The sequence below is a fragment of the Oryzias latipes genome, chromosome 6 (genome assembly GCF_002234675.1).
Source record: "Oryzias latipes chromosome 6, ASM223467v1".
NCBI lineage: Eukaryota > Metazoa > Chordata > Actinopteri > Beloniformes > Adrianichthyidae > Oryzias > Oryzias latipes.
Genome location: NC_019864.2, coordinates 16,217,495 through 16,245,450, shown reverse-complemented (window position 1 = coordinate 16,245,450; position 27,956 = coordinate 16,217,495). Strand labels below are relative to the sequence as shown.

The following is a 27,956-nucleotide window of genomic DNA, read 5'->3' as shown; positions in this document are numbered from 1 at the left end:
TGATTACCATTCCATTTGCATACTGGGAGGTTGCCTCAATTATCTTTTCTAGGCTGCATGACAAATTGCAAATAGTCAAGGTTATATAGGCAACACTTAATTTATTCGACATTTTCTTCTTGCCAAATGTGTGCGGATTGCTTGGTGTGCGTGCGTGCATGCCTGCACGAGTGAGCACGCAGCAAAATAAAGTCAGCATTGTTCTTCCTCTCTGTGTGATCAGGGAGATGGATGTCAGCGCTGTGAGCTGAGAGGACTTCTGCTGCATGGTGGCTCTGCTCCACTGTCCCATTAGCAGGCTCCCCAAGGAGCGGAAGACTTGGAATCAGGGGAGACAAACCCAGATTAGCTCGCAAATCACGGCCCTGGGGAGAGATACAAAACAGGGACTTCGTCACTCTGAGATTGTCTTCTAGCTGACGGTGCAGTTCAGCAACAGTCACTTTGAACTGATATGAGTTGGCAGCAGACCGCGGCACAACAGAGTCCACATAACTGCCATGGTTATTTAGCATCTGGATCACTGCAAGCCTGTGTTCCTCATTTCAGTGACTTAGTCTGTGTAATTTCTTTATGAAGAAGAAAAGTCACGTTTTATTTGACTCAAATAAGCATACCGGTATGGTACTATAACATGACAGGCATTCATTCCTGTGCTGTCAGAGAATAAATCCTGCAGTGTTGCTGCTTCTTCTCAGGGACTGCAGCCACTGCTGCCCGTGAGATGGTTGTTTTTGAGGCCCAACATGTTGCTGGATCTGTAATGAGGCCTGTGGATCCGTCCATGCATCACTCAGAGGTCTGTGGCTGCTCAGCTCGCCCCATCTGGCCAACCGCTGCAACCTCACCACTTCCCCTCCCTGGGTGGGATGACCATCGCAGTGAGCAAAGAGAGGGGAACGAGCAACAGCCCTAAATTGGTTGCCTAACAGATGTGGTCTGTGTGTTTGGTCTGTGTGGCTGTAATTTACTGTACATGAAATGGACTGAGCAGCTTTTAGACGGACAGACAGGGTGTATTTATGCATCCTCAAGTGAACTTCTCACAGTCACGTAGCGTCTTTGTGGTTTTTGGACCTCAGAGGGCATGCGTATCAGCTCGTCTGCACTTCCTCTGTTGGGACACCCACACCTACGCAACTGGAACAATGACATTTATAAAAACTGATGCGTGAAGTTCACTAATATCACTATCTCTGCACACTGTGTGCAGCTGACAGTAAAAGCAAACGCTAAAGGGTGGACCATTAGACTAAATAGAAGCTGACAATTTGAATTCTGTCTCCTCTGGGGATTCACTTTAACCAAAGAGCCATCTCCCATAGTAAACCACAGTTTTTTTTGTTAGTTCATAAAGGGGTGGAGGAGGGAGTTTGTCACATGAAGGGAGACATCACTGTCCCCCAGCGGCCAGCTTCTGTCCCCCACAGGCTCTGCTGATGTAATCTGCCAGACTAAAACTTACATTTACACAGGATGCATAGATGAGATAAGAGGCCCCGAGGCCGGCTTATCTGCTGCTATCGGAGGAGAAGAGCCGAGCCAGCTCTCCCTCTCCCCTCTGTCCTGCAACCCTTTTGCTCTGTCAGAATGTAGCAGATTTGTGTAATGACATCAGAGGGAGACTCAGGCCTGGCGACAGTAGCCCAGAGGCGCCCAAATCATAAACCTAATTGGTGGCTGTCGCAATTAAACTATATAGTAAATTTCCACGTTTTCCATGTGTTGCTTTATTGTTTTTGAAGGAAGCTGTTTTTAAGCCTCTTTTGGAGTTATTAAATAAAAATGTCTACTTTGCTGCATCAATTTTGCTAGTACACATTTGCTATGTATTTATCAAGACTTAAGTATTTTAGTACCTTGCTGGGTGATTAACCTAAAGCAATAATATTTTTAGGAAGTTGTGAAAAGCTAACGAGTACATAACGATAAAAATGTTGTAGACACTTATTATGCATCTTTGGCTTCTTTGCCTGAGGACCCAATATAATGGTCTGTATCTCTCATACACAGACACACTCTGTGCATGCAACTGGAGTACTTTTTGCCAGAGGCACCAACTACACTGCCACATTCAAAAATACAGTTTTTTGGCACAGCAAATTGGCTGGCTTCACAGGCCAGGGTTTAGCGGCTTTCCAACCTCAAAGCAAGAGGTCAGTGTGGAGAAAAAAACATCACACAAGAGCCACAATTGCAGCCCCCAAACATGAAAAGTCTCTTTTTATTTTTGACAGGCTTCCCACTTTTAATGGCAGAGTCTATGTGCTGCAAAAACAAACAGAGAGGCTTGGAGGGCGCAGGCTGCCAGCACCGGTGGCTTTGGTGGTGAGCTGGATTACAGGCCACGGTGGAGCTGTGGCTCAGATGGCACACACTGAGCTTCTCTCTGACTCTGCAACACTCAATTGAGCTCTCCTACTCTTTAGCAGCTCAGTGGTGAACACCACATTTCCAGATGTCAGAGCTGTGGCTTCCATATTAGCAAGTCCACACTGTTGGTTCACTTAGGTGTAAAATATTTCCTGCATATGGTATTTAACTGTAACTGTAATTTTGTGTCTGGAGAGACTTTATAGACTACTGTACTATGTTTCAACTCTGTAACCCATATCCCCATATCAATCTTTCTCCTGCCAGAGTAGATATTTGCTTTAAAAGAGAGACACTTCTGTTATTCAGTTTAGTTTCAAAGAGGATTTATGTGCTGTTATAAAAGCCAAATGCAGAGTCTGAAGTTCCATGTGTGCAATAAAGTCATACCAAACCACACTCTTTTTTGTGTGTTTGTGGATACGCTGCAGTGATGAATATGCCAGTGTTTGCTCCTCCCATTTCTGCTGCAGTGCCTCTTTTTTCCAACACTGCTAATGACAGCAAGCTTAATTAGCACCAGCAGATCCTCCCACTAGCTGTAACTTCATTAGCCATTGTCAACAAGCCAAGCAACACTGCACACAAACACAGCTCATTATGCCTCCGCTCTGTCTTTTGTCTTCCGTCTGATGCAGAACTTTGCGCTATTTATCTCGATACATCTCTTTTTATGAAAACGTATATAAATCTTTTAGTGTAATGAGGGCTCTACGAGATGGGACGGATGCAAAGCTGTAGAGGTCATTTTTCACTCCCCGTGAAGCTACAAAACGTCCAGTTTTGGCTTTATCTTTTAGGTTTAAGACTCAAAATAGATGTGGAGTGGTGAGTGTGTCACTCAGTCATGTTGTTGGTCCACAAATCCGATGGTTAGCATCAAAACAATTTTAATTGCTACAGAGTTCATTGGAGTCTGCTGGTCTACTGAGTGGACAATGGCAGCGACATGAATTTTCAGTCTGTATTGATTTGTTCTGTGACCTGTACAGTCAATTCACATCACCTCAAATGCTTTGGCTGACCCCTATGCAATCTTTGGTGACAAGATTAATGCTCTCGAATGAAGATCAGTGATGCTCTGGTTAGGTTAATGCTCTCCTAACCGTGACTTTGACAGAGCAGACACAACATTCTAAATCTATTCTCAGGGGATGAGTGTTAGATGACTCGCAACTGTTATATTCCGTGCATCCAATTTTATTTAAATTACTTTTTTTTGGCACTAAGCAGTGTTGTAAAGCTGCTGATCTAGAGATAACCACAAGTTTCAGTCCTGACAGGCAAGGATTGTCAGTCCAGTCTTTTAAAACCTCTTCAAAAAAATCCTCCTGGACTAAGCCAATGAATCCTCCAGGGGTGCACACCAAAACCTTCTCATGCAACTTCTGGTAAAAATAGAGATGCAGAAGGGGGTGTATTGTGCTTTTTTGTTGCTTACCCTGTCCCTTGCTAATCTGTTGAGCAGATGGCCAGCAATTACTTCTTTGTCTGTCCCTATATTGCCACTGGCAAGCCACCGGCTTTTCAGATTGATGTAATCTTTCAATATTTATGATTTTCTGGGATTTTTTGGGATGGAGATTGGACACAATCTGTTGAATAACGCAGACAAGTGGGAGGAGGGCAGAGAGAAACGAAATGCAGGCAAAGAGAATGGAGACTTAGAAGTCGATGCATCAGTACTAAAGACATAATTTTCCCTATTTGCAGAACTGCTACTAAATCCCACACAATTTAATCCCATTAACACTGACTAAATGTACCATTTGTTTTAAGATTGCCAGTGGTGGTGTTTATGCTAATAACTTTGTTACCTCAGGCAATTTTACAATTTTAGAGGGCACCGGCTAATAATTAGATTAATTAAAGAAGTCAATTTGAATCCACGTTTAAAATAAAAACAAGAACATTATAGTCTCTCAAAGGCTTTCATTTGTTGGTTCGGGCTTGCTTTCTCTCAGGGCTTCTGTCTCAATAATTCATTTGTCGTATGATCTCTTTTTTTAAGAAGCAAACTGGAACAAACACATTGACAGCAACAGCAAATAACATTATTAATGTTCTCCTTTACCTGGCTCACAAGTAACGTTTTAGCCGATAGAGCTCAGTGGTCAGCTGTCAAGCAGCAGCCTGGCTTTCCACACTGACAACTTACTCAACTCTGTTGTTCTTCTTTTCTCAGCCAAGCTTGTTTCCCCATGTCCCCTCCCTCCATCTCTCTTTTTCACGTTAATAATGTAAACCAGCAGCTCTTAAGGTCATAGAGCAATACTGCCCTTTGGTGAGTGAGTCATTTTGGGTGACCGTGTGACAGTCAGTGGTTCCAGGGCATCTAGTGGAGTCTGTTTGACATTGTGCTGTAACAGGGTGTAAGGCAAGGCCGGATATAGGCATGGGCAATTGATGGGGGGGGGGGGGGGGGGGGGGGGGGGGGTCAGAGGGTGGAGTCAGTGAGACCATTCATTCAACATAAGATTTATAAGACCTATCAAAAATATCAAAGGAGAAGAAGGATACATAGATGAACTGATATGATGCATGGCTTTTTAAGCATTTTAGGGCCATGGAGGGGTATGACTCCCCAATCTCCCAGCACACCCAGACCTGCCCCCCCCCCCCCCCCCCCCCCCCCCTTATATTCTACCTGCATCCCATAGTTTGGCTGCCTAGATCAAGGCCTGGTGTCAGGGAATCCTAAAAGGCTTCTCAGTAAAGCAAATGTGCTAAAATCTTGTGGATGATAACAAAGGTTTGTGGTCTCATGAGATTTCTCAGATGCTGCACATCTTACATCATCGTTAGGAGCTAGTTAAAACTGCATGCAGCGAGTCATCAACTCTGAGGGTACTTCATACTTGTCATGGGGGAGGTTTCACCTCACCTCTAATGCTGTTTGATGTAAGTTGACTGTATTGCTCACACTTATCCAAACAACTGAGACTTTCCAGCCTCAATAGAAATAACAGCATTTCTGCATAAGCTGCAAGTTTTTTTCTTCTTTCAGTCATGTGAAGTCCTTCCCTTGCCATGTGAATGTAATCATGAACCGTAACTGAGTTTAGGACCAAAGAATCCCTTTAATCACATTAGTCATTTTAGCAAACTGGATTAGAGTAACACAATCTTTGTTGTGCAGCTCAAGGTCCTTTCAATCATCTGCTAGAGTTTAATTCGTAGATCATTTTGATGTGGTTGAATCATTTTGCATTCCAAAATGTGTTCCCCAAAATCTGAATTTCATTCAGACACAGATTCTTGTGTAGAAAGGATTCCAATTACAGGTGTAAACTCCTACAAAAACGTCTCTACTTGTTAATTTTGTGAGAGAACAAGAGAAGATTTTTTTCAATGGTGGCCTGCCTACATCACACTCACTCCTGCGGTTCTGATTTGGCATTATAGTGTGAAGAGTGTAGCAGAGAAAACAGGCATAGGAAATCCACACAACCTTTTTGAAAACAGCATGCTTCATTTAAGTGGAAAACACATCCTGTAGCTCTGTTGTATGGTGGACACACAACATTGACAACACAGGACCGTGACAGCATTAGACAAGAACAGGAAAAGGAGGGAGAAGGAGCTCCACACTCAGCTACTAGAAGGTAAACACAAGGTACTAATGAGGCCTTTCTGTTTCTTAGTTGCTGTCTATTTTTGAATTTCACCAAATGTGACACATACTGTGCTGCATGCCCGATGATTTACATAACCAAGCTTTGACTAAAGATTAAGTTGATGGATGCTAAAATAAACAGATTGTCAGTGAAAGTTTTAGAGCTTTATAGTTTGATATTTCATAGTACTAACACTGTCTATTTACCAAGGCAAACCACAAAAAAAATGGAAAAATGACAATATTTGATTTTATTCTATGTAGGGAAACCCTGAAGTGCTGGTAAAATCATCCATCCATCTTTTGAACCCCCTGAATCCCTTTTGAGGGCACAGGGTTGCTGAAACTTATCCAAGCAACTGTTGGGCGATGGCAGGGTAAACTCTGGAAAGGTCGCCTGTCTGTTGCAGTGCACTGAAATCGTAATATTACATAATCTGTTTGTTTTTTTGCTTTCAGTTACATTTTTAAGGAAAACTATATGTGTCTGTTTGGTAAAAAAAAAAAAAAAAAAAAAACATTTACTAAGACTTTGTTTTTGATGGAAATGGTTAACAGCCCATCATTGAGTCCCTTTTTCCAAATTGGGATGTTTTTTGATCATGCTAATCAATGAAGCAACACACATTTTTCAAATCTTTTCCCAGAACTCCCCAAATTATTGTCCAACATATTTCTTTAATCTGTGGTGTATTGATTTTTAAATGACATCCCTCTTTTTAAAACCATTTTCATTTACCAAATGAAACAACAACATATAAAGAAGCACTGAAAAATATGTCTGCCATTCTCTCAGTATGTTTACATATTGAAATTATTGATTGGGATTTCACTAGTCTTCTCTATGGGTAGCAATGCTTATTGCAGCCTGTTAGCTGAGTTTGTCCCTGTCATTTTGGTAGGCTGAATGATAGGATTGAATCTTGGAAAGCCTGCATGTAGTAATTACGTCTAAGGTTGTCCCATGTGTGGGACAGTCATGAAGAAGGGCTGTTTTCTGGCATCAGCCTGCTATTACTGTCTTCTGTCAGTTTACCAGTACACTGAGGTAAAAAGTAAAGCCTTTGGGGCTCCTTCAGAAGATATTAAGTGTATTAGTTTGCAGAAAAATTTGGAACATAAAAAAAATTAAAAAAATGTGGAGCACGTCCATGTAACTAGCTTAGATTCCATGTAGTGCTTCTGTTTTTTGTGACTCCAGATAACATTCAAATATGCATTTATCTTACTCTTAGCTCTTTTTAGAAGGGATGTTGATTTCAGAAAACATTACTGTTTTTTTTGTTCTTCCCACTGAGCTATGGGCTGGTTACAGTTCCACATTTCCGTCACAGCGATTTTTGCTTGTTTGTTTTGTCACACTTTTTGTGTTTGCATTTTTTTCCCCCTTTTGATAAGAACTGTCATCCTCTTTTCGTTGATTGTTGTCTGATTACTTATCCAGATAACACAGTCATTTATCTTTCCACTCCTAACACTGGGCTCTTTGTTGTATGGAATCTGTGTGTTTTTGCACATTTGTGCTTCCTGCCTGTGAATGACAAGGCTCCAATGTGTTTATTTATGAATGTGTAGTATTTCAGTGTCTAGATCTCCAAGCAAGTATACCAAAGCAAAGAAGCTACACAAAAACAGCTATTGCTGGAACCGGGCTTTTATTTTCTGTTTTGTGAACAGGAAAGTAAGCAAGGCGTGATAGAAAACGGTCGAGTCATTTATTACATGCAAGTCACGTTAATGAGCCAGTAGTGTGAAATCTACAAATACGCCCGATAGGGTCATGATAAATAGTCCCACACTATCACAGATCTTTGCCTCATTGTGAGCTGTAAAAAAAAACATGGTTGTAAACTGTACACACTATTTCTAAAGAAAAGGATACATAAATTCAACATGTACGCTTAAACCGAATGAAGGAGATCTTTCAACGATGCACAATGTTTGCAGCTGAGTTATACTAAAAGTGAGTTGCTAAAGTTCAAAGTAGCTGGATTGAAGACAATCCCCGCTCTGTCAAGAATTAAAGCCACCTCTGCAAATAGGTCTGTGTGTAATGCCTGAGGGTGGGAGTTTCACCGAGGTTGGGGTTTCCATGTAAATAAACAGTGTGAGGGTCAGAGTGGGCGGAGGGCCTCTTCTCCCTGGGGTTAGGCCTATAGCCTTTTGTTGCCTTTAATCCAAGCACACACTATTGAAAAGCATAAGGGGGTGCCTGGGTGAGATTAGCCTGCCAACTCTTGTGTGTGCTCAAGTTTCTCACAGACTGCCCTCGTAATTTAAAGAGAAAAAAAAAAGACCCATGCCACATCCTCAAGGTGGCCGACAAGTAAGACGACTGCTGGATAATCTCAAACTTCAATGTCATGCAATATTTAGCAATCCTAACTACTCACCAAAGCTTTCATATGACTACAACTATATCAACTATTTGAATAAACTCAATGACATGACTGTAATTAAATGCAGTCTGTGGGTCATATCTGATGGTTTATGTTTCTCTTTATTTTTCTAAATGTTGCTTATAATTAAGATGCAGAGTTTTTACAGCAGCACTTATTATAATGACTTCTTAAATATCCAATAACGTTTCAAGATTTTGTTGTTGTTTTTTCAGTGTAAAAATGATAGGAACTAGTTGTCAAACACGACAATAATTTCATGGTGGTAAAACATATACAAAGGTTTGGACACGCCTTCTCATTTAAATGAATGGGAAGGTGTATCCACCTATTTATATATATATGTGTTTGTGTGTGTGTGTGTGTGTGTATGTATGTATATGTACATATTTTTTCTGCTTGTTACATAGACTCATGTAAAGGAAAACTTGCAGGTAGTAATGTTACAACTGTTTGCATGCTTCCTTTCTTCCTTTGTTTAATGTAGGCTCTCATTACCACGTGGTGGTAACAGATTGTTTGAACTGGAGAGAAAAGCCATTCGAAGCTAATTAAGCAGCCATTCCAGGCTCTATTCACAGGCAGAGGACCGGGGAGCACAGGCATTTGTCAGCGCTTGACCCCGCGTGGTATTGATTGACAACACCAGGTTGTGAATGACAGGCTCAGTGACAGCCGACCAATAGCAGGCTGCCGAGTAAGTGCGCCGCGCTGCTATTGGTCGAGGGGATTTAAAGAGGCAGCGGAGTCCCACGTGGGGTCAGAGCCGAGCCTTCAAAACAAGGCGCTCAGACATGGCTGATGTTCATATCACACAAAGGCAATCATCTTCTAAACCCCCGCTGTGTAACTATTACCTCGATGCTGATAGGTAGGCGCACGATGTTGTGCAACAACCACGAGACTCCTAAACACGTAAAATGAGAAAAAAGGTTAATTTAGTGAATGTTAACGATCGATTGGTCGTTATGGTGCCCTTCACGGTGTTTGCGGGGAATTACAAGCGGATTTTTAGTTTTTTTAAATATTCACTATACGTCTTTTATTTATTGTCTACAAACACCCACCCATGTTCTTATGAGAGTGAAAGGTAAACAAATAAATGAATAAAAACCCAACGCCCCCTCAAAACCTTTTTATCGTCGGTAGTCTAACCCCCCCACCTAAAAAAAAAAAGCTCAATTCCAGCGGTGGGGTTAGAAAAAAGAACATTTAAATAAAGCGCGGAAGTGGAATTTGACAAATGCGGATATCATCGTCGGCACATCAATGCCTGCTGTTGTTGTCGTAACTTACACGGTGGGACGGGCGGCCGATGCCTCGTGGATCCTGCGGGATGATGTCATGTACCGTTGCGCCCCACGTGGGGCCGTCGCTCTCCGATAGGCAGATGTGGCCGTCTTCCTTCCAAGTAATGCGATTGGACAGATAGGCTCTTTCGCGGCAGTTCAGCCCTGCTGCCTGTGTGTGGCAACCGGGCTAAACTGGACAACTGGGGGAAATGCGAGATTGTGGAGAGTACCATGTTACGCTTTTAAAGAACCTCTTCGAGTCAGTAGACAGATTTTTGGAAGCGGTTTTTTTCTTCTTCTCTTCCTCTCTTTTCGGGATTAACCACCGTCAGAAGGAGCACATTCCTTGGAGGTCCGCGGCTAACGAATAAAGTAGTTCATTCGTGCTCGACGTACCAGATTTTCACCCCCCCGGTTTGCTGGCTGGCTGGGTGCGTTCTGGACAGCGAGGATGCTTGACGAAAACGGCGTCCACATTACGAGGGATTAAACGCATGAATTATAACCGTCTGCATTTTCCCCCCTCTTCACTATTCGGGAGCGTTGGACGTTTCGGTATGTGTTTACTATGGTTGTTGTTATGCTACATATATATAGATCGATTTTTGTTCAGGCGCGCGCTCGGTGCGCCCTTTCGGCGGCTCCACGCCGAGGCAGACGGTAGGTGGAAGCCAGCTGCTGTCGGCTGTGGCCGGCCAGCACCCGCCTCCAGTAGCGACACTCATGGATTTGTTTGTCTAATTATTTTATTTATTTGTCAGAGCATTCCGGAAAATTGGATACGACCTTTTAAATTTTAAGAAAAATGACTTCTATTTGCCCTAAAATCTTTCCCCTCAAACGGTGTCAACAAAGACGCTTATATCCATGGAGATGCTTTTCCCCCAAAAAATACATTCATGCTGTTTTTTTAGTCTAATGTTGCAAACAACTTGAAGTGCATTAACTTGTTTTATTTACAGCCATAGGATTAAAGGCGGGTTTCTCCCCCCCTTCTCTCTTCCAACACAGGATTTTCACGACTTCCCCCCCACCACCCCTTGTCTGCCGAGACTGATCAAATTTCAACCATTTTGCCAAAGGACCTGCACACTGGAGATATAAACAAAGAAAGCATTTCAAGATGTACCCACAAGGCCGCCATCCGGTGAGTCTTCTCATTTTTTTGAAGAGATCTTAGCTGCAGGTTTCCTTCTTTTTTTAAAAAAAAACTTGAGAATAAAGGAATAACTGCCCCCCCCCCCCCCCCCCCCTTCCCCGACCCCCCATCTAGAGCTGTTTCCCACCCCCACGTGTGCTGCATCAGGATATGCTCCTAAATGGATGCAGATTGTTTCCATGCCGGAAGGGGTGTACTTACAAATGACAGAAAAATCAAGACTTTTAATTCGACTTTGATTCATGTTGATGTAAACCCACCTGTCAAGATCTAGCATTGTCTTATTACTGGAGAGGTGTGATACCCTCCTAGAAGTTGTCTAATTTCAATCTGAGAGCCTCAGATTTTTTTTTTTTTGTTGTTGTTGAAAAACGTGTGTTTGAATTCTTTCAGGCTCCACATCAGCCGGGCCAGCCGGGCTTCAAGTTCACTGTAGCGGAGTCGTGCGATAGAATTAAAGACGAATTTCAGTTCCTGCAAGCACAGTATCACAGGTAAAAACCCAAATGTTGATATTGAAACCGTTGGCTTCCCACATTTGCAAAGGTTACAGTTCACGTTTGGCAAATCATGTTTAGTGGTTTTGAGTTGATGGTGGTGGGGATGCTTGAAAAATGACACCTTGTTGTCTATTTTAGTCTTAAGGTGGAGTATGACAAACTGGCAAATGAGAAGACAGAGATGCAACGCCACTATGTCATGGTAAGATTACCTTTTAAAATGGGGAGCAATTATAGTGCCAAATTTCAAGGCTTGTTAAAGATCCAGTTAGGGGTGGAGTGACACAGCTTATTGTGATCACCTGTACGGTGGCTAGGGCAGGCTGTGACAGGTACGGGCAGGCGGAAACCCCGAGGGGGTTGGTTGCAGCTGGTTGTTATGGAGGCGCTCTTCCTGAAAGGCAGGCGGGCGGGTAGCAGTGGGCCGAGGCTCCATTATAGCCCGACCCTGATCTCCGGGGGCTGACTGCGGCGTTGCCCTCCGTGTGTGCTGATCTGATTATTCTCCTAGGAGACTCCACACTCAGACATGTGCATGGCCATAAATTAGGTGTGAGCTTCTGGCGGAGGCCTGGAGCAGTGTGTGGGAAAATGTACCACTGTAAACAAGATGGAGGACGCGAAACCAGGTCGCGGACAATTTATTCATTCATCCATTTATTTTAATATTTATTTTTGCGCCAACGCTCTTCATAATCCTAAATGATCATCTTGTAATTTAGCGGGCGTTTTAGTCAAACATAGGTGTGTCACTGACGCAAGTCCAGACATGATGCAATCATCAGGTCTTCAGTGGAAGTTTACTCTTTTGTGGCAGGTAAACACACACTGCGAATGACTGAAACGAATGCAGAATATAAACAGATGAAGAAAAAAAACATGTCAGCTTGACAAGGAGGAGGGTTAGGTAAACATGTAGGGAAGTATCTCACAGCCAGCACAAAGTGTCATGTTACGACCATGGCTGTAGGGCTCTGATCTCAGACAGAATGGTCCTCTTGTTTGAGAGTAATTTTCGAAGAAGCTAATGGACTGAATAATGCATTGGCCTCATCAAATAGACGCTGACTGGAAAGCCATTTCTGCCCCGGCTGCCACTTGCGGGCTCCATGGATTACATTTCAGCCAGACAGACTGACCTGGCTGGAAATATCAAGAGTGTTGAGCAATCGCGTTACGCTAAGTAAACAGACATCATGGGGATCTGAGGGTTTAAGATAGTGATCAATAGATCTGACCCTTTCTTCTTGGTGTTTTCACTGCAAACAGCAAAAAAAGGGAAAAATCAATTTATTGGCTGTTGGCTGTGAGAGGAGTGTTTTTATTGGTTTGATCTGAGTAAATCCTTTCTAGTTTTTTGCGCCTTCAACATAACAGGATGATGCATTTAGTAGGGATGCAACAATTTACTTTCCCCACAATTTGGTTCAAACCTCAATTTTTGGATCATGGTTTTGTTTCTGTTCCAAATGTGATTTTTGTTTTACAAAACAACAAACAGCTAAAAGTTTGGTTGGGTTAGATTTGGATAAATGGTGTAACACGCAGTTCGGTTTTAAACAGAGAATTGTGGGTTTCTTAGTAATTAGCGTCTGGTTCAATTGGAAAAAAAAGTGGCTGATGCTTACCTATTGTGTTTCATGTGTTCTAAATGTAAACACTTGTTTACTTTTCAGTATTATGAGATGTCCTACGGGTTGAACATCGAGATGCACAAACAGGTATGTACCGCTGCTTTCTTTGCTCATAGTTTGACTCGTGGATTTTCTATGCTGCAGGAGAAAGTCAGAACCAGGCAGAGTTTGTAAAATGATCCAGGCATTAATAATGTGGTGAATGCAGGCCGATCTGTTGCACGCCAAACTGACAGCGTGACGGCAAACGGGTATACTGACCGGATTTGACTCAGAACGTTGATAAGATTAAAGGTAGACTTTGATGAGCTTCGCCTGTGGGGTAATGATAAAAACAGGCTGATCGGTCTGCTTTTGTTTAGTTTTTGTTAGCTGAACTGGAGTTATGAGTATAGAGCAAAAGTCAAAGAGTTGCATTTTGTGACCTTAGCTTTATGGACCGCACTATCTTGTATTGCTTCACAGATCAGTGCCCAACATAAAGATTATATGAATGAGTAATCCCAACATTCGGCGGCACAGCTCTCTCAAGGCAGGAGTCCCTTCCCTCCCAGCAACTGTCTAATGACAGCATTGACGGCTTAGTGGATTGGTGTGGTGGGGCAATCCACCAGGGTGTGGGGGTGTGTGTGTGTTGCACTGCCACATCTGTCAGGCCTCAGGCCCCTCGGATAGTTTCTGTCAGGCACTTATCGCCAGCGAGAAGAAAAAGGGGAGTGGGGGTGGGGGCCGAATAGACCTCGGGGGAGGGGCGACTGCCCCACTATGTAAACAGGTTAATCGACTGATCCATTTTAGCGCCTGACTTTTATCAGGAACCTCAACAGAGCTGATGGAAGTGCTTGAATAATTCATCAGTGGGGCCCTAACCTGCTGAACGGCATGTTTGTGAGCAAACAGTGCGGGCCCCATCCTCGCTGCTCCCCAGGCTTACAGCTCAGGCAGGGGAGGGGGAGGAGGAGGAGGAGAGGGTGAGGAGTGGTTAACAGACAGGGTTGGGATGGATTATTGGATGCACACAGGCGTATTATTTTCCTGCCAGGAGATTTATTCCCGGGTGAGGAAACTCATTCCTCAAACTGTGCCTTTTTCATTAGCGCGTAGGGACATCATTCAGATTTCTGAACGTACACACAGGCGAAGCTCCGGTGGACTGATGTGGCACTGCCACCCGATCCCTCTCTCCGTCAGCCGCAGCAGTTTATCGATACAAACGGCTCATTTCTGCTGCATGATGTCAGCCCATAATCATCATCATATGCTGCTTGTTTTTTAAGACCTGCATGGGGTTGGAGGCTCGTGTGTTGATTAGCTTCAGACGGAATTGGCTTCAACCTGTAGCTGAAAAACGCCAAACTCCCGCTTGCAGGAATCATTTGATTATTTGTAAAGGATCTTCCATGTTTCGTGCCAAAGCAGTCCTGGTCAGCCAGTAGACTGTTTGCATTGTTCATGCAAAAGAGGCGTGCAGTAAAAAGTGGTTGGAACTGAGTCCAAACACTCAGTGCTTCCATATTCTCCATCTGTCAAGTGGGTCTGGACTGCAGTGTAATAGTTTGAGGGTGTAAGCTTTTGGCTGACAGGCCCGCTTGTGCAAGCTGAAAGTTGCTCTGGATAACATGTGGGATGAACATTTTTTTATTTTTTGCTGGGGCGAATTTGTTGTTCTTTTAAATTTTGATTTACTTTTTTTTTTGAGCTTCCATAAAACCTATACCTTTTGACAGAAATTTACACTAAACATGTACAAAGACAGGTTTTTAAGCAACGATTCACTTTCTTTACGATTCAGTTCAGTCAGTTTTGTTCTGATTCAATATATGATTTTTGAATGACAAAACTACAAAAAACTAAAAATTCAACGAGGGAGTGCACATTTTCTGACAATTCGATTCAATGGTGTACAGCACGATTGGGTTTTTGATTGAGAATTGTGGCATCCCCATTATAAACCATATATTTTTTTAGATGTTGTGTGCTCAAACAGTGGACCCCATAAACTGTCCAGCAAGTTTACAGATAGACCCTGTGCTTTGTTCCTCTATTTAATACTTGTCAGTGTCTCAAGTCCATTTTCCCACTGCTGATAGCACCAAGCGAAATCCTCTCCGCACACCATTGACAAGCCAGCCTGAGAGTGCTCTCATAGTGGTGCTACACAGGTCAGAGTACCTGTAATTGTGTAGCAGTAGTGCAAAGCTTGCCTCTCAAGGGCTAGCTGTCATCTACTTAAAGTGACAACAGACACATTTTTATCTTCCAGTAAAAAAAAAAAAAGAAGTCCTCCCACCACTGCACTGTATCTGTTCTGACAGCAGCAGTGAGCTGAGCCTCTGCCATGTATTTGCATGTTGTGAGAGTGCAGAGGCTGGTAGTTGTTTAAGGCTCAGTGGATGAGACACCCCCTGACCTCCTCGAGCCAGCTGTCACCATGACACTAAGCTACACGGGAATGGACTGTGTGCTCAAGGCCTTTTTTTTTGTTGCAAATCCTGTCAAATGTTCGACTGCTATTTACATGGCTTATCTCAACAAACACAGATTATGCAAGTCCTGCAGCTTTTCAACCATTTCTGGAACTCTGTGTAGCTCTGAGTAGAAGGCATATCAAATTTTATTAATACTTCTGATCATAAAACCTTTATCTCACACTTTTATAGGGGGCTTTTAGTTGCAGGCAACATTTATTGCAGAAGATCACAGTTCCTTTTTTTTTTAACAAGCAGTAAGCAAATTTTGGGAAGCGATATCTCATGGATTGTTGTACTTTTATACATGCTGTCATAAAATGCTTACAGGTTATTGCCTCTGATCCAAAGTTTTACTGTATTTCATAATCTATCTGTAGCTTGTTGTTTGTTTTGCTGGTTTGCCTGACTAAGTGGTTATCCATGTTGCAGCTTGGGTCAGCAGGTCTGGTTCTGTTAGACATTACTCTCCAATCTCTCTGGCTCTGCTCTGAGGTAATATGTCTGGCAGCCCAAACTGCCTGGCATTTCTGCCATGTGTAATAAATAAGCTTGTGATGTGCAAAGTGCATTGTGTATGTGTCCAAGCAGCTTGGAATCAAAAAGAAAATCAGAGAATAAAAAAAAAAATCTCTGCAATATGTTTGTGTTCCGCAGTGGCCTAGGGTTGAACTGCGACTCATAAATTCCAAACATGATGTAGATTTGGCCAGGCGATTTTTTTTTTTTTTCTTTCTCTTTTTTTTCTGCTCCCAGTGAATTGCTCAGACTTGCAAGTCTCATCTCCCAATCCTGCAAGGAGAAGGAGGAAGAAGAAGCTGGCTTTGCAGTGTTTTTACAGAAGATGGGGAGGGTGGATCACGCCCCCTCCCACTGCTCTTTTTTATTTTTTTACCCACCATTCATTTGGTTCGTTCATGTGATCGACAGGCTGAAAATTCAATTTAATGACCTGCCTCCAAGCACGTAATATGATTTTAAAGCCTGTTACGGTCAAGCAGGGGTGCCATTTGCATAATGATCCCAGCCAGATAGGGGCTGCAGCCGTTGCCATGGTAGTTGGTAGACAAGCAGAAGAATGGAGGCAGGGCTCTGGATAAATGGGAGGCTGGGGGTGTTCGGGGGGGTGGTGGTTGGCTAGGCACTTGATTGCAGTGAAAAATGGCTTAAGCTCCATTCTTGGAAAGGCTGGGCTTTTGCAAACTGCATGCTTAACACAGCCCGCTCGCTGTCTTTTAAATGTTATTGATCAGAGATTTGAGGTCCGTTACCCGCAAGGTTATTATGGTTTGTTATCTTTGTTCACAGTAATTCTTAATGCCGATAGTCCACACTGTCACATGTAAGCAAACAGTGCAGTGCAGCTCTCCGACCGCCCCTTCCTTGGGTGTGGTTGTGTGGTTTAACTCTGAGGTTAACTGCAGGACAGTGCAGTTGCTGATGAAGGGGAAGAAGGGCAGAGCGAGAGGATCCTCTCAGCACAGCAGCACTCTGCTTGCTCATATCCGTTTAGCATGGAGTGCACTCTCAGCACAGCTGTGCTCCATCCCCCTGGGCACTCCTAATGTTTTAAATATTTCAAATGTCAATATCACGCTGTTTAGAGGATGTTGAGTCAAGCATTTCTGATTGCCGCAGTAATTGACTTAATCGGTGTAAACATTAAAGGCGGGGTTATACCAAGTCGACTGCCTGATTCATGCCCCGCCATCTTACGTTGGTTGTTCTTCTCTTTTTGCAGACAGAGATTGCCAAACGGCTCAACGCAATTTTAGCTCAAATTATGCCTTTCCTGTCACAAGAGGTAAGTTTTCCAAAAAGTATTTTTTTAAACGGATTTATTTTGACTGTGATCAAGAGAAGTTTCTTTAAAAAAAAAAACGCATTTATGCATGATTATTTGCTCTTATTTTGAAAGTGGAGTGACAAAATCAAGTGTAAAGTTTCAGATTTGGTGTGTCCCAACATTCTGACAGGAATTGTCTTTCCACAGCACCAACAGCAGGTTGCTCAGGCAGTGGAGAGGGCAAAGCAGGTGACTATGACCGAGCTGAATGCCATCATCGGGGTACGTGGACTTCCCAATCTGCCTCTCACCGTGTGTATACTCCCTTTTATTCCTTTATTTGAACTTGGATAGGGACACACCTGCACATGTATGGTCTGAACTGCACAAAGTCATGCAACACCACCAAAACATCTCAACATGTGTTTTGAAGAATGTGTCTGTTTCTGCAGCTTTAGCGTTGGTGACATCTTCTCTGCCTTGTGTGTATAAATATGAGCCCGGGAGCTCTTGAGATCCCCTCTGCAGCTTGCAGAGCTTGCATCGCTTTAATTGGCTCAGGTTTTAACGAGCAGCCTCGTCCCTTACTGTTGACCCGGATAGCTGTGGGAGCCAAAGGCTGAGGCAGAACAGACTTCAGGCAGTGCTCGCAAGCTCACACAGACAATGCAGACAAAAAGTCAGCACTCATCTGTAATGTTTGGCGTTCAACGCCGCTTCAAAACACCATCTGCTCCTCATTGATCAGCTGCACTCCTCCTGGCCTGCTGGAGCAGAAGTGATTAGTTTTACCCGTGACACAAAGTTCAGGCTATCTGAGATCTTATTACCACCACTGAATCTTTAGCATGCACAAGAGGCCAGCTCAAAAGGCAAAGCTGATGACTGGAAGCACATATTGGAATTCAATTGATGCCCCCTTGGTGACCTTTTGTTGGAGGATAATTGCTCCCTTGAATTTGTCTGAGTAAGTGTCGTCAGATGACGGAGAACTGTTTTTGTTTTGTTTTTTTCTTGTTGCAAAGAAAATACAAGCTTCTTTTCCTGGATGATAGTAATTTTTCCTTTGTGGCTTTTTGGTTTGTGTGCCATGTTTATATTTAGAGCAGTATATAGGGCAATATCGTTCCCATTCATTTGAATGGATAGCTGTGACCCATTCAGTGCTGGTCTCTGTTGGCCTGTGATTCAGTTAGCCGCATTAACGATTAACACAATACATATTTGATGAGCCTGCTGCATGATTTTTTCAGGGGTTCCTCCTGTGTGGCACCAAGCCTGCTTTATGAAAGTGAGGCCTCAGCAAAGTCACAGCAGCTCCTCGTGTCAGGGGAACTTGAAATGTAGCTACTGTATGTTTTACGAATACCTTTCCATCAGTTATTCATTAAGGAGAGGCTCTGTTGGCATGCCAGAACCCTCATGTATTTTGTAAAAGCAAGGTGGGGTGAAAGAGTATGTGCCAGGCAGACAGGCAGCAACCAGGAAGCAGCGGCATGTCTTATTGATGGAGCTGCAGGCCATTAGGAGAACTCCACTAAGATATTTTCTTGTGCTGAGATGAACCGTAGCGATGTTGTCTTCTTTGACGAGAAATAAAAGACTCAGATGTGGTCCCTTCTTCAACTGTAAGCAGATCCTTGTCTAATGTTATATGCTGTTTAGTAAAAAAGGGAAAAAATGTATTTAGTAAAGCCCTTTAATAGCTGGTGGACTGTATTTTGGGAGAAAGGGTGTGTGATCTGGCTTTGACCATTCTGTCCTCCTCTTTCAGCAGCAGCAAACTCCTTACCCTGCTCTCATGGTCAGTGCTATCCACATCTGTATTGGTTTGGGTGTGTGCACATGTTTGTGTTAAAGAGCGTGTGCATGGCACTAATTGTTCCCAGATGTTGTCACCATGGCAATTTTGCTACCATACTATAGACGGGTCTTCTGGATTCTTTTTTTTTTCTTTTTTTCTTCTGGGGCATCAGTGAGGGTTGTGTGGAAGAGGGATGAAGGGGAGGCTTTTATCTTAGAATATTTAATTAGTAGAAATAGGGCAGACTCTTTTCTTTATTTATTATTTCCTTCATTTATGGCCCTTTAATGAGGGCGTTTGCTGATCAGCCATGCTTATTACCCATCAGTGCCTCATTAAATGCAATGAGCAAGGATATCTCTCCCTGCCAATGAACTGGCTCCTTAATTTCCCTCATGAACACTGTATTATAACACACTCTTTCGGTCTCTTTACCCCCCCCCCCCCCCCTTCCCGTTTTTTTTTTTCTCCTGGCCACGTTTTGTATTCAGATTGGCCTTTGCCCCATGGAGCAAAGGCCAATCTGCAAGCTTAAAGACCCACTTTGAAGAAAATTGTGTTTTTGGTGTTTTTAACATGTTGTTGTAGCATTTTTCTGATGATGGGGAACACGTATAAAGAAAATTAAGCTCAAAATTGCATTTTTGAGTATTTATTCAAATAAAATCAAGAACAAACCAAAAAAGGCCATTTCCAAAACATTGTGTTTGTTGCGTAGAAAATATGCTTCACTCCATTCCGGTGCATCCACTTGTAGACGACTAGATACATCTTTGTTTTCCTGATCTGAGCTGGCATTTGGATAAAAAATGTACATCTGGGTAGCTCCAATATTACTTTGCATTTTATTTGCACCAGTAATGTTATGTTGGTGGTGCGGGACTGTAAGCTAGTGGGAGAGCGCGTAAACAGATAGTTAGGTAGCAGGGTTGCTCCATGCCAACAGTCACAACCCAGAGCTGAATTTCTAACAAACTCCTGCTCTCTGCAGAAAATGTCCAAGAAAACCCCACAGGTTGTTTGATTTTGACTTAAAACCACATAATTAAAAATTAAAAGATGATCGGAGTGGGTCTTTAAAATATTTTTTTAACAAGGAAGAGAAGGACTAAAGATAGAAAAGATCCTGCTCATACATTTCCAGACATCTTTTGTTGGTATGTGACTTTATCATGGCGAGCTCCTGCCGAGTTAATCCACCACCTTTTGGAATGACCTGTTTCTGATATTCCTAAAAAAATACGCACACATCTCGGGTCTATGTTTTGTTAAAAGGGAACTTTGCTTTTCTGCAGCAGCCACTGAATTATTCAAACTGGTTTGTAGACGGATAATAAATTGCTGATGTTTTTTTATTGGTGTCTTGGCTAAGTATTATTTAACCTTGCTTTAAACTGCTTACTTCCATGCTGAGTGCCTTTTAACTCCCATCTATTTCCCTATGCCGTTCAAATATTGATGGTGAAAATTGGAGGGTTGACTGCGTGCCAGCATGTGACCCCTGTTCCTGGCTCCCAGAGCAGCCTTTCACAAGCACACTCAAAGGCTGAGAGGGAATGAGTGCCAGCTTCTGGCACATAGACTTTCCTCTGTGTCTTACAGGGCTTGTCTGCAGATGTATTGTGCACTTTAAGTGTGAAAATCAAAGTAGTAAACAAACTTTTTTCTGCTTTGGGTGTAAGCTGTTTTAAAAAACGTAGCCATCAGCCTTTAGGTTAGAGGTGATTTCTAAACTCAGATTCTGCAGGATATTTGTCACGCCGCTGCATGAAATGGGGCAGTTAAGCCGAAGCGACGCTAATGCACACGTCTGGATGAAACGAAGCTTTAATGCTTTTCTGAAATTTCACAGAAACTCATTTCTGTTCTCCTGTTGTCGCTGTGATGCTGATTATTTTGAGCCATGGGAAGGTCTTTTATAATAACACGCGCTCTCCTCATCACTGGGCTTATGTTATGTGTGTTTAATATGAACCCACCAGTGATTTTAGCAGTGCTGTTCCTGACAGTCATAGACATGTGGAAGTTTGGCCTCGTGTGTGTGTGTTTGTGTGTGTGTGGCATGCAGCTTCTCCCTCCAACCCACTTGGTGTCTGTCTGTCTATCTCTCCATCTACTTACAGCAGCAGCAGCTCCAGGCTCAGCACCTCTCCCACGCCGCCCACGGGCCTCCAGTCCAGCTGCCGCCCCACCCCTCGGGTCTGCAGCCGCCTGGCATTCCCCCTGTGACGGGATCCGGATCAGGTCTGCTGGCCCTGGGGGCTTTGGGCAGCCAGGCTCACCTTCCAGTGAAGGATGAGAAGAACCACCACGATCTCGAACACAGAGGTGGGGGTTTCAGATGGAATTCTGGCCCATCTAGCTAGTTTATTTAAATTGAGATGTCCATTCACTTTGATTTAGACGAATCGAACAGGTCTAAAAGAAACAATTAAGTGCTCCCTACGTTGAGCAGAACCACCGAGCCTCGAGTTGAGGAGCAGATCCTGTTGGCTCACATTCTGTCTGGGTAATGAGCTGGTACATTCCCAGCCCATGACTACATAAGCTATTCAGCAGCTCCAATATAGAGTGATAAGAGGGGCCTTGTGCCCCGCAGCTGATTCACACACATTCAGCCAGGAGCATTTGTTATGATGTACTAACTGACATGTTTTTCTTCTTGCTCTCTTGGTTCCACTGACGCTTCGCCTGCCATCCTAACGTCTGCGAAACAGAGAACACGGTGAGTGTTGAGAACCGCTGCTTTGTCTCATCTTTATTGCTGGCTCACTTTGTAATCTGCTGTCATTAATAGGAAATTAGATTTTAAATATATAAATCCGGTAGATGGGGGAAACGACTGAGAGATTAAAAAGCCTTGTACTTTCAGCACAATTAAAGAGAGACTTGAACTTCCACTTCTTAAAGGATTTATTTGATCCCCCAGCACTGTCTTCTTTGTATACCAGCTTACTCCCTCTGGCCTTTTAGTATGCTATGAATATTTATACTCACAAATGGAGAGTTGTTTTTGTTTTCCATCCTGTCTGGTTGGACTTGTCGAGGAGTTGTTTGAAATACTTTTTGGAAACGGCTTGTGATGGTTGTGTGAGATTGTGTTTCTGTAGGTCGGGCGAAGTGAATGAGTGCAGTCATGTCTGAAGAATCGGAGCTCCCGGGGCGATTAGCACGACTGTTTTGTTTCTGTGCTGTGGTCCCAGGTCATCTGATAGCAGAGTGGTGACTTTGGTTAATGAGTCACACTAAGCATCTCTTTAAAGGTCAGCCATTATACAGACGGTGGCCCTTTGCCCAGGCTGCTAAGTCCATCAGACATTGTTCAGGCCTGCATTGCTCCTGACTTGCTTCGGCGCTCTGATGAAGGACACGGAGAACCGGGAGATCGTGACAGTTTGCTGGCAAATAGGAAGGCACTGTAAAAAGCCATTGGACACCTGCCGAGTGGCTCCCATTCTTCCTGTTGGCATTCGGAGTGAGCTGTCCCAGCTTGTGTGGGCAGGCTCCACCAAGAAGCAGCATTCAGTCCCACGCTATCAAGCTCATTGGCACGATCTAGCTTCTCTTTCTATATCAGGGCTCAAAGCTTGAGCTTTCAGGGTGCCCAAGCACGCCGCAACAATCAATGCCCAGTGCCCACAACATATAGTTCCCCTTTTATTTTTTTTCCTCGGTCTTTCTTCCCTTCTTTCTCTATCATGCCTAGCCTGGATGACTCTGGAGAAAAGGCTCTCTGTTCAGTCACAACACACTGTTCTTGTCCCTGTGAGGCTGTTTGTTGTCCAGTTATGAGGAGGAGGGATCCAAGCTCAGAAAACAAGCCCTCCTCCTTTCAGTCCAGATAACAGCCCATTCAGTTGTGCGGCTTGTGTGTGAGATTGGGCTTGGCTGGTGTCAGGGTACTGTTTGGAGCTGGCCTACAGCTGCATTTTCAGACTGTGCCAATCATTGTGTGAATAAGGCTTTTTTTAGTGTTTGGATTGGCACGGTGTGTTCTCTGTGAATTTGTAATGGATGAATGAATTGCTGCAGTCTTTTATGAAGGAAGACTAACTGTTGATAAAGCATGTTTGCTTTTCTGCTGGGTTTTTTTGCAGAACAACTCGATATCTCCATCGGAAAGCTTGCGGACAAGCAGCGAGAAGCACCGCAGCTCCTCCGACTACAGTTTGGACTCCAAGAAGCGTAAAGTGGAGGAAAAGGACAGTGTGAGCAGATATGTAAGTCATTAAAAAATGGTTTTTATTTTCCTTGGGCAAGTTTATGCACATTATGATCTGCATTTATTACACAAAAGAGGAAAAATGTTCACAATGATGATGTTTGAGTAGGCTTTTCTCTATCTCTGTGAAAACTCCACACATCACTTGTCTGACTTTCTGCTCTTCTTACAGGACAGCGATGGAGAGAAAAGTGATGATTTGGTGGTAGACGTGTCCAATGAGGTGAGCTCTGTTCCAGAATATAAAAAAACCAGACGCCATTTAGGCTTTTTCATGGACGCCAAAATCTGCTTTCGTTTCAACAGGATCCTGCCACTCCCCGAGCGAGCCCAGCCCATTCGCCGCCTGAAAATGGCATTGATAAACCCCGCCCAGCTAAAAAGGATACGCCCAACAGTCCAGCGTCTGTGGCGTCCTCTGGAAGCACCCCATCCTCCAAGGCCAAGGAGCTAAGTCATGTAAGACATAGAAAGAACTGCAGAATAAAATGAGAACTCCCCAGGAAAAATGTGCAAATAGTATCAGCTGTGGATTAGGAATCTGTGTTTTTAGTACGACTACATGTCAGGGATAATATTCTCCCATGTCAGGATCAGTCAGGTCTGCTCTGCTAAAAGCACGTTGTATTTAAGTATTTCAGGATTGTTGCTGCTGCTTCACTAAAAGATTAAAGCTAAAGCAGTAAGGGGATAAAAAGTGACCCATCTCCATTGTGACCATAATAGGGTTTAGATTAAATAGCAGTTTATGGCTATGCAGAACCGTGAGGGTTGTCAGAATTAGACTAGGTTTGCTTTCAAATTGTTAGCCTCTAAAGTGTCTGTTTTCTGAGATTGTAAATGTGCACACTCTTTTGTGCCCTCGACAGAATGACAAATCCTCTACGCCTGGCCTCAAATCCAACACCCCCACCCCCCGCAACGATGCCCCCACCCCTGGCACCAGCTCCACTCCTGGGCTCAGGCCCATCCTGGGCAAACCACCAGGCATGGAGGCTTTAGGTTTGTATCACTCCCTGTTGTCTCCAGACCTGAAGGAATCTTTTGTCTTTTGTTCTCATTCTAATCTACTTTGTGTTTCTGTCTTTGTCTGCAGCAGCACCAGCGTTGCGTACCCCCCTGTCCTATCCTACCCCATTTGCCATGATGGGCCATCATGAAATGAACGGAGGCTTGACGAGCCCCGGGGTGTACGCTGGTCTGCACATCTCCCCTCAGATGAGTGCCGCAGCAGCTGCAGCTTATGGACGTTCCCCCATGGTAAAAGTTTTTCCTGCTCTTTTTATACAATTACATTTGGGATGACAGAAGCAGTGCCCATAGTTCAGGGGCCAAGTGGGATTTTGCTGTGACCACAGCAGCAGATCTGTTGTTTAAGCACCATGTCATCTTTTAGGGGTTTGATCCTCACACCCACATGAGAGCCCCAGGCCTTCCAGCCAGCCTCACGTCCATTTCTGGTGGCAAACCGTAAGTGTTTTTCAACAAATATCTTTAAAATCTAAAAACTGCATCAAACCTTACATGTTTTTTTTTTATTTATTTTTTCCCCTACAGGGCTTACTCCTTTCACGTCAGTGCAGATGGCCAGATGCAGCCTGTACCCTTCCCACCAGATGCCCTCATTGGGCCTGGAATCCCCCGACATGCCCGTCAGATCAACACACTTAGCCACGGAGAGGTTGTGTGTGCTGTTACCATAAGCAACCCTACGCGTCATGTCTACACTGGTGGCAAAGGCTGTGTCAAAATCTGGGACATCAGCCAACCCGGCAGCAAGAGCCCCGTATCCCAACTGGATTGTCTGGTAAATCATTCTTGTTTTCCTCATCAACAACATTTATGCAATTAGTTCTTTTTGCTCGTTTCATACACATTCATTCCATTAACAATGGGATAATCCTTTGTTGAGGATTACATCCAGTGGAGACGGGAAGCACATCCCGCTTGACAGTTTGACTGCTAAAGCGTTTGTACAGACATGTTGGCGATCTCTTTAATCGCTGCCTGTTTTAAACTGATACAAGACTTTGGCAGGAAAATGTTAACAAAATATGAAACATGTGAAAATCTTCTAAACAAACAGGGGGATTTGGCAACTTTCAAAAGTGGTTCAGGTTCAATTTGAGAGTACATTTATCCTGGTTTAGTATGACCGCAAGCTTTTGTCTGAATTTTCCCAGATTTGTTCCGATATCTCTCTCTGGCTTCACTGCTCTGAGGAAATATTGATTGGCTTTGTCCTCTGCACAACAGAACAGGGATAACTACATCCGCTCCTGTAAGCTGCTGCCCGATGGTCGCACATTGATTGTTGGAGGAGAGGCCAGCACTTTGACCATCTGGGATCTGGCCTCTCAGACCCCCCGCATCAAGGCTGAGCTTACCTCTTCAGCCCCAGCGTGTTACGCCTTGGCCATCAGCCCTGATGCCAAAGTCTGCTTCTCCTGCTGCAGTGATGGAAACATTGCCGTTTGGGACCTGCACAACCAGACTCTTGTTAGGTGAGGAGGGGGGAAAAAAATCATTCCTAGTGTGTGGGCTTCAGCCCGGCAACAGAACGGCTCTTGTGTGAGTAAGTTTTAAACAGGATGTCAATAAACGCTCGCATGCCTTCTTATTTTCACTGCAGGCAGTTCCAGGGTCATACAGACGGGGCTAGCTGTATTGACATATCCCACGATGGCACCAAGCTGTGGACAGGCGGTCTTGATAATACGGTTCGCTCTTGGGATCTAAGGGAGGGTCGACAGCTGCAGCAGCATGACTTCACCTCACAGGTACAACCCTGAAGTGGAAGGAAACGAGCAACTACAAAAAAAAAAAAACAGACGATCTGACTCAGAACTGTATGTAAGTGCTGCTCTTTTCCATCTGCAGATCTTCTCCTTGGGCTACTGTCCAACTGGAGAGTGGCTCGCTGTGGGCATGGAGAGCAGCAACGTAGAAGTGCTTCACCACTCAAAGCCTGACAAGTATCAGCTACACTTGCATGAGAGCTGCGTCCTCTCCCTTAAGTTTGCCTACTGTGGTATGTAAAGAAGAAACTGTGTGCTCTATATCTCCTTACCGTATGTTGTTCTTAATTCTATAACTGCAGAAATCATTTCACGGTTTAAGCATTTTTCTCAAGGTTAGGTCTTGCTAAGCATTTATATATCTAATCCAAGGTGGTTTGTTGGCACTGCTGTTTTCTTTGCAGGCAAATGGTTTGTAAGCACTGGGAAGGACAATCTGTTGAATGCTTGGAGGACTCCTTATGGCGCCAGCATATTCCAGGTATGCAGATCAATACCCACCGTCTGCAGTGGGTCAGGAGTATGCATAGTTGCCTGTGAGAGGAAGGGCACAGTGTCCGCTGTCTGGCAGGACTATCCCATCAGTGAAAACTGAACCTGAAATATTGACCCGACAAGAGTCTTTTTGAGGGCTGTTACAGCAAAACTTGATGTCACTGCAATCTTATCCAGCCCTGCGTCAGCTAATCCGCTCCATTTAGATTTAAGTGCACATGAGTGTATTAATTGCCTTCAGGACTAAAGTTTTTATCTTTTTCTCTCAACAGTCCAAGGAATCCTCATCTGTCCTGAGCTGCGACATCTCAACAGACGACAAGTACATAGTGACGGGCTCTGGTGACAAGAAAGCCACCGTTTATGAAGTGATCTATTAGAGCAGGCTATATTTAAGCATGCTCCTGCTCAGGAACAGAAGACTCTTCCTACATCTTTCTTCCCGCACACAGACAGCATGGATGTTGCCTGCAGCCCTGGAGAAGATGGGCAAGATGTTTGGCAGAGCCAGACAGGAATAGATGCCTGAGCTGCACTGACAGGATTCTGGGTCGTTCGGCTCTGCCTTTTTCGTACCTACATAACACTTGTACAGCAAGTGCAGTTTCCAAGGCACTAAGAAGAAAATAATGTCTGGATTTTTCTTTTCTTTTTTTTTTTGTGTGTGGATTTTTTCCATTTTAATTCTGGATGTGGAGATAAAGTTCCAGGACAAACCTTGAAGCAGTGCTTCACTCTGGAGCTTTTCCATGGAGGTCTTGTGAAAAGTGTACATAATGGAGTAATAAATGGCCTTTTATAGATTTATATTTTGGTGTCCAGTTACGCTTGTGATGGTTCTTTCTGGTTCTCTCCGTGATTTTCTGTACCCTCTGGGGATGGAAATTAGATTAGGACTCTGTAAAAGGATATTCTTTTTGAGTTTTTCCCTCCTCGGGCTTTTTCAGTGTCCAGAATGACCTTTTTGAAAATCTAATTTGGATTTTTATTTTGTTTTTTATTACCCACCAACAGCTTTTTTTCTTCCCCTCCTTTGCCATACACTGGTATTTGCCCCGTGGATTGTAGCAGTAAAAAACTCTGCAATGCCCTTTTTGTTTCTTCTTTAAACTGGAAAGGGAAGAAGAAGCATGAAGGTGGACCTGCTTACCCCGGTCGACAGAAACTCAACTCTAAAATGATCTATGATTGAATGCTGGCTGTGTTCCATAAACATAACTAAAAGGATAATTATCAACTGGAGAACTGGTGGTTTTACAAAGGAACAGCTGCGATTTCAGTTCAGTCTGTTGATTCAACTGTTTTATTAAAATCTATTGCTCTACTGGGCAAAGTCATCAGTCTGTTTGAGTTAATTATTGCCTTACTTGTTTTGTTGGCCTATGACTGATATGCAAGACTCACATGGAA

The 27,956-nt window shown here is 43.7% G+C and overlaps 1 protein-coding gene and 1 long non-coding RNA gene across 11 annotated transcripts; one reads left to right on the top strand and one right to left on the bottom strand.

Annotated features, from left to right (window-relative positions):
- Nucleotides 1-84: 84 nt before the first annotated feature.
- LOC105354219 lies at nucleotides 85-10,155 on the bottom strand. The gene is made up of 2 exons (XR_908891.2): nucleotides 9,685-10,155; nucleotides 85-365 (listed from the first exon to the last, which is right to left on the bottom strand). It is a non-coding gene; the product is annotated as an uncharacterized LOC105354219 (long non-coding RNA).
- Nucleotides 9,836-27,889, top strand: LOC100049394 (transducin-like enhancer protein 3-B). 10 transcript variants are annotated; one of them, XM_023955775.1, is made up of 22 exons: nucleotides 9,836-10,235; nucleotides 10,692-10,827; nucleotides 11,233-11,333; nucleotides 11,478-11,541; nucleotides 13,016-13,060; nucleotides 17,183-17,245; nucleotides 17,435-17,509; nucleotides 19,005-19,031; nucleotides 21,155-21,359; nucleotides 21,749-21,756; nucleotides 23,129-23,251; nucleotides 23,426-23,476; nucleotides 23,560-23,712; nucleotides 24,123-24,255; nucleotides 24,350-24,513; nucleotides 24,650-24,723; nucleotides 24,811-25,060; nucleotides 25,510-25,757; nucleotides 25,886-26,033; nucleotides 26,134-26,284; nucleotides 26,456-26,532; nucleotides 26,819-27,888. In XM_023955775.1, exons 2-22 carry the CDS (start codon nucleotides 10,804-10,806, stop codon nucleotides 26,924-26,926), a joined length of 2,292 nt encoding a protein of 763 aa, XP_023811543.1. In that variant the 5' UTR covers nucleotides 9,836-10,235; nucleotides 10,692-10,803; the 3' UTR covers nucleotides 26,927-27,888. The 10 variants fall into 10 exon arrangements, with proteins under 10 accessions (XP_023811543.1, XP_023811542.1, XP_023811539.1 ...); XM_023955774.1 differs by having other exon boundaries at nucleotides 19,002-19,031; XM_023955771.1 differs by having other exon boundaries at nucleotides 17,435-17,539.
- The last annotated feature ends 67 nt before the right edge of the window (nucleotides 27,890-27,956 follow it).

What these genes read in the sequence shown, in the direction of transcription:
- LOC100049394 (XM_023955770.1), top strand. Translation starts at nt 10,804, where the DNA reads ATGTACCCACAAGGCCGCCATCCG. An exon ending in CTGCAAGCACAGTATCACAG is followed by an intron (nt 11,334 to 11,477) that starts GTAAAAACCCAA and finishes TGTCTATTTTAG; the next exon opens with TCTTAAGGTGGAGTATGACA. An exon ending in ATGGCGCCAGCATATTCCAG is followed by an intron (nt 26,533 to 26,818) that starts GTATGCAGATCA and finishes TTCTCTCAACAG; the next exon opens with TCCAAGGAATCCTCATCTGT.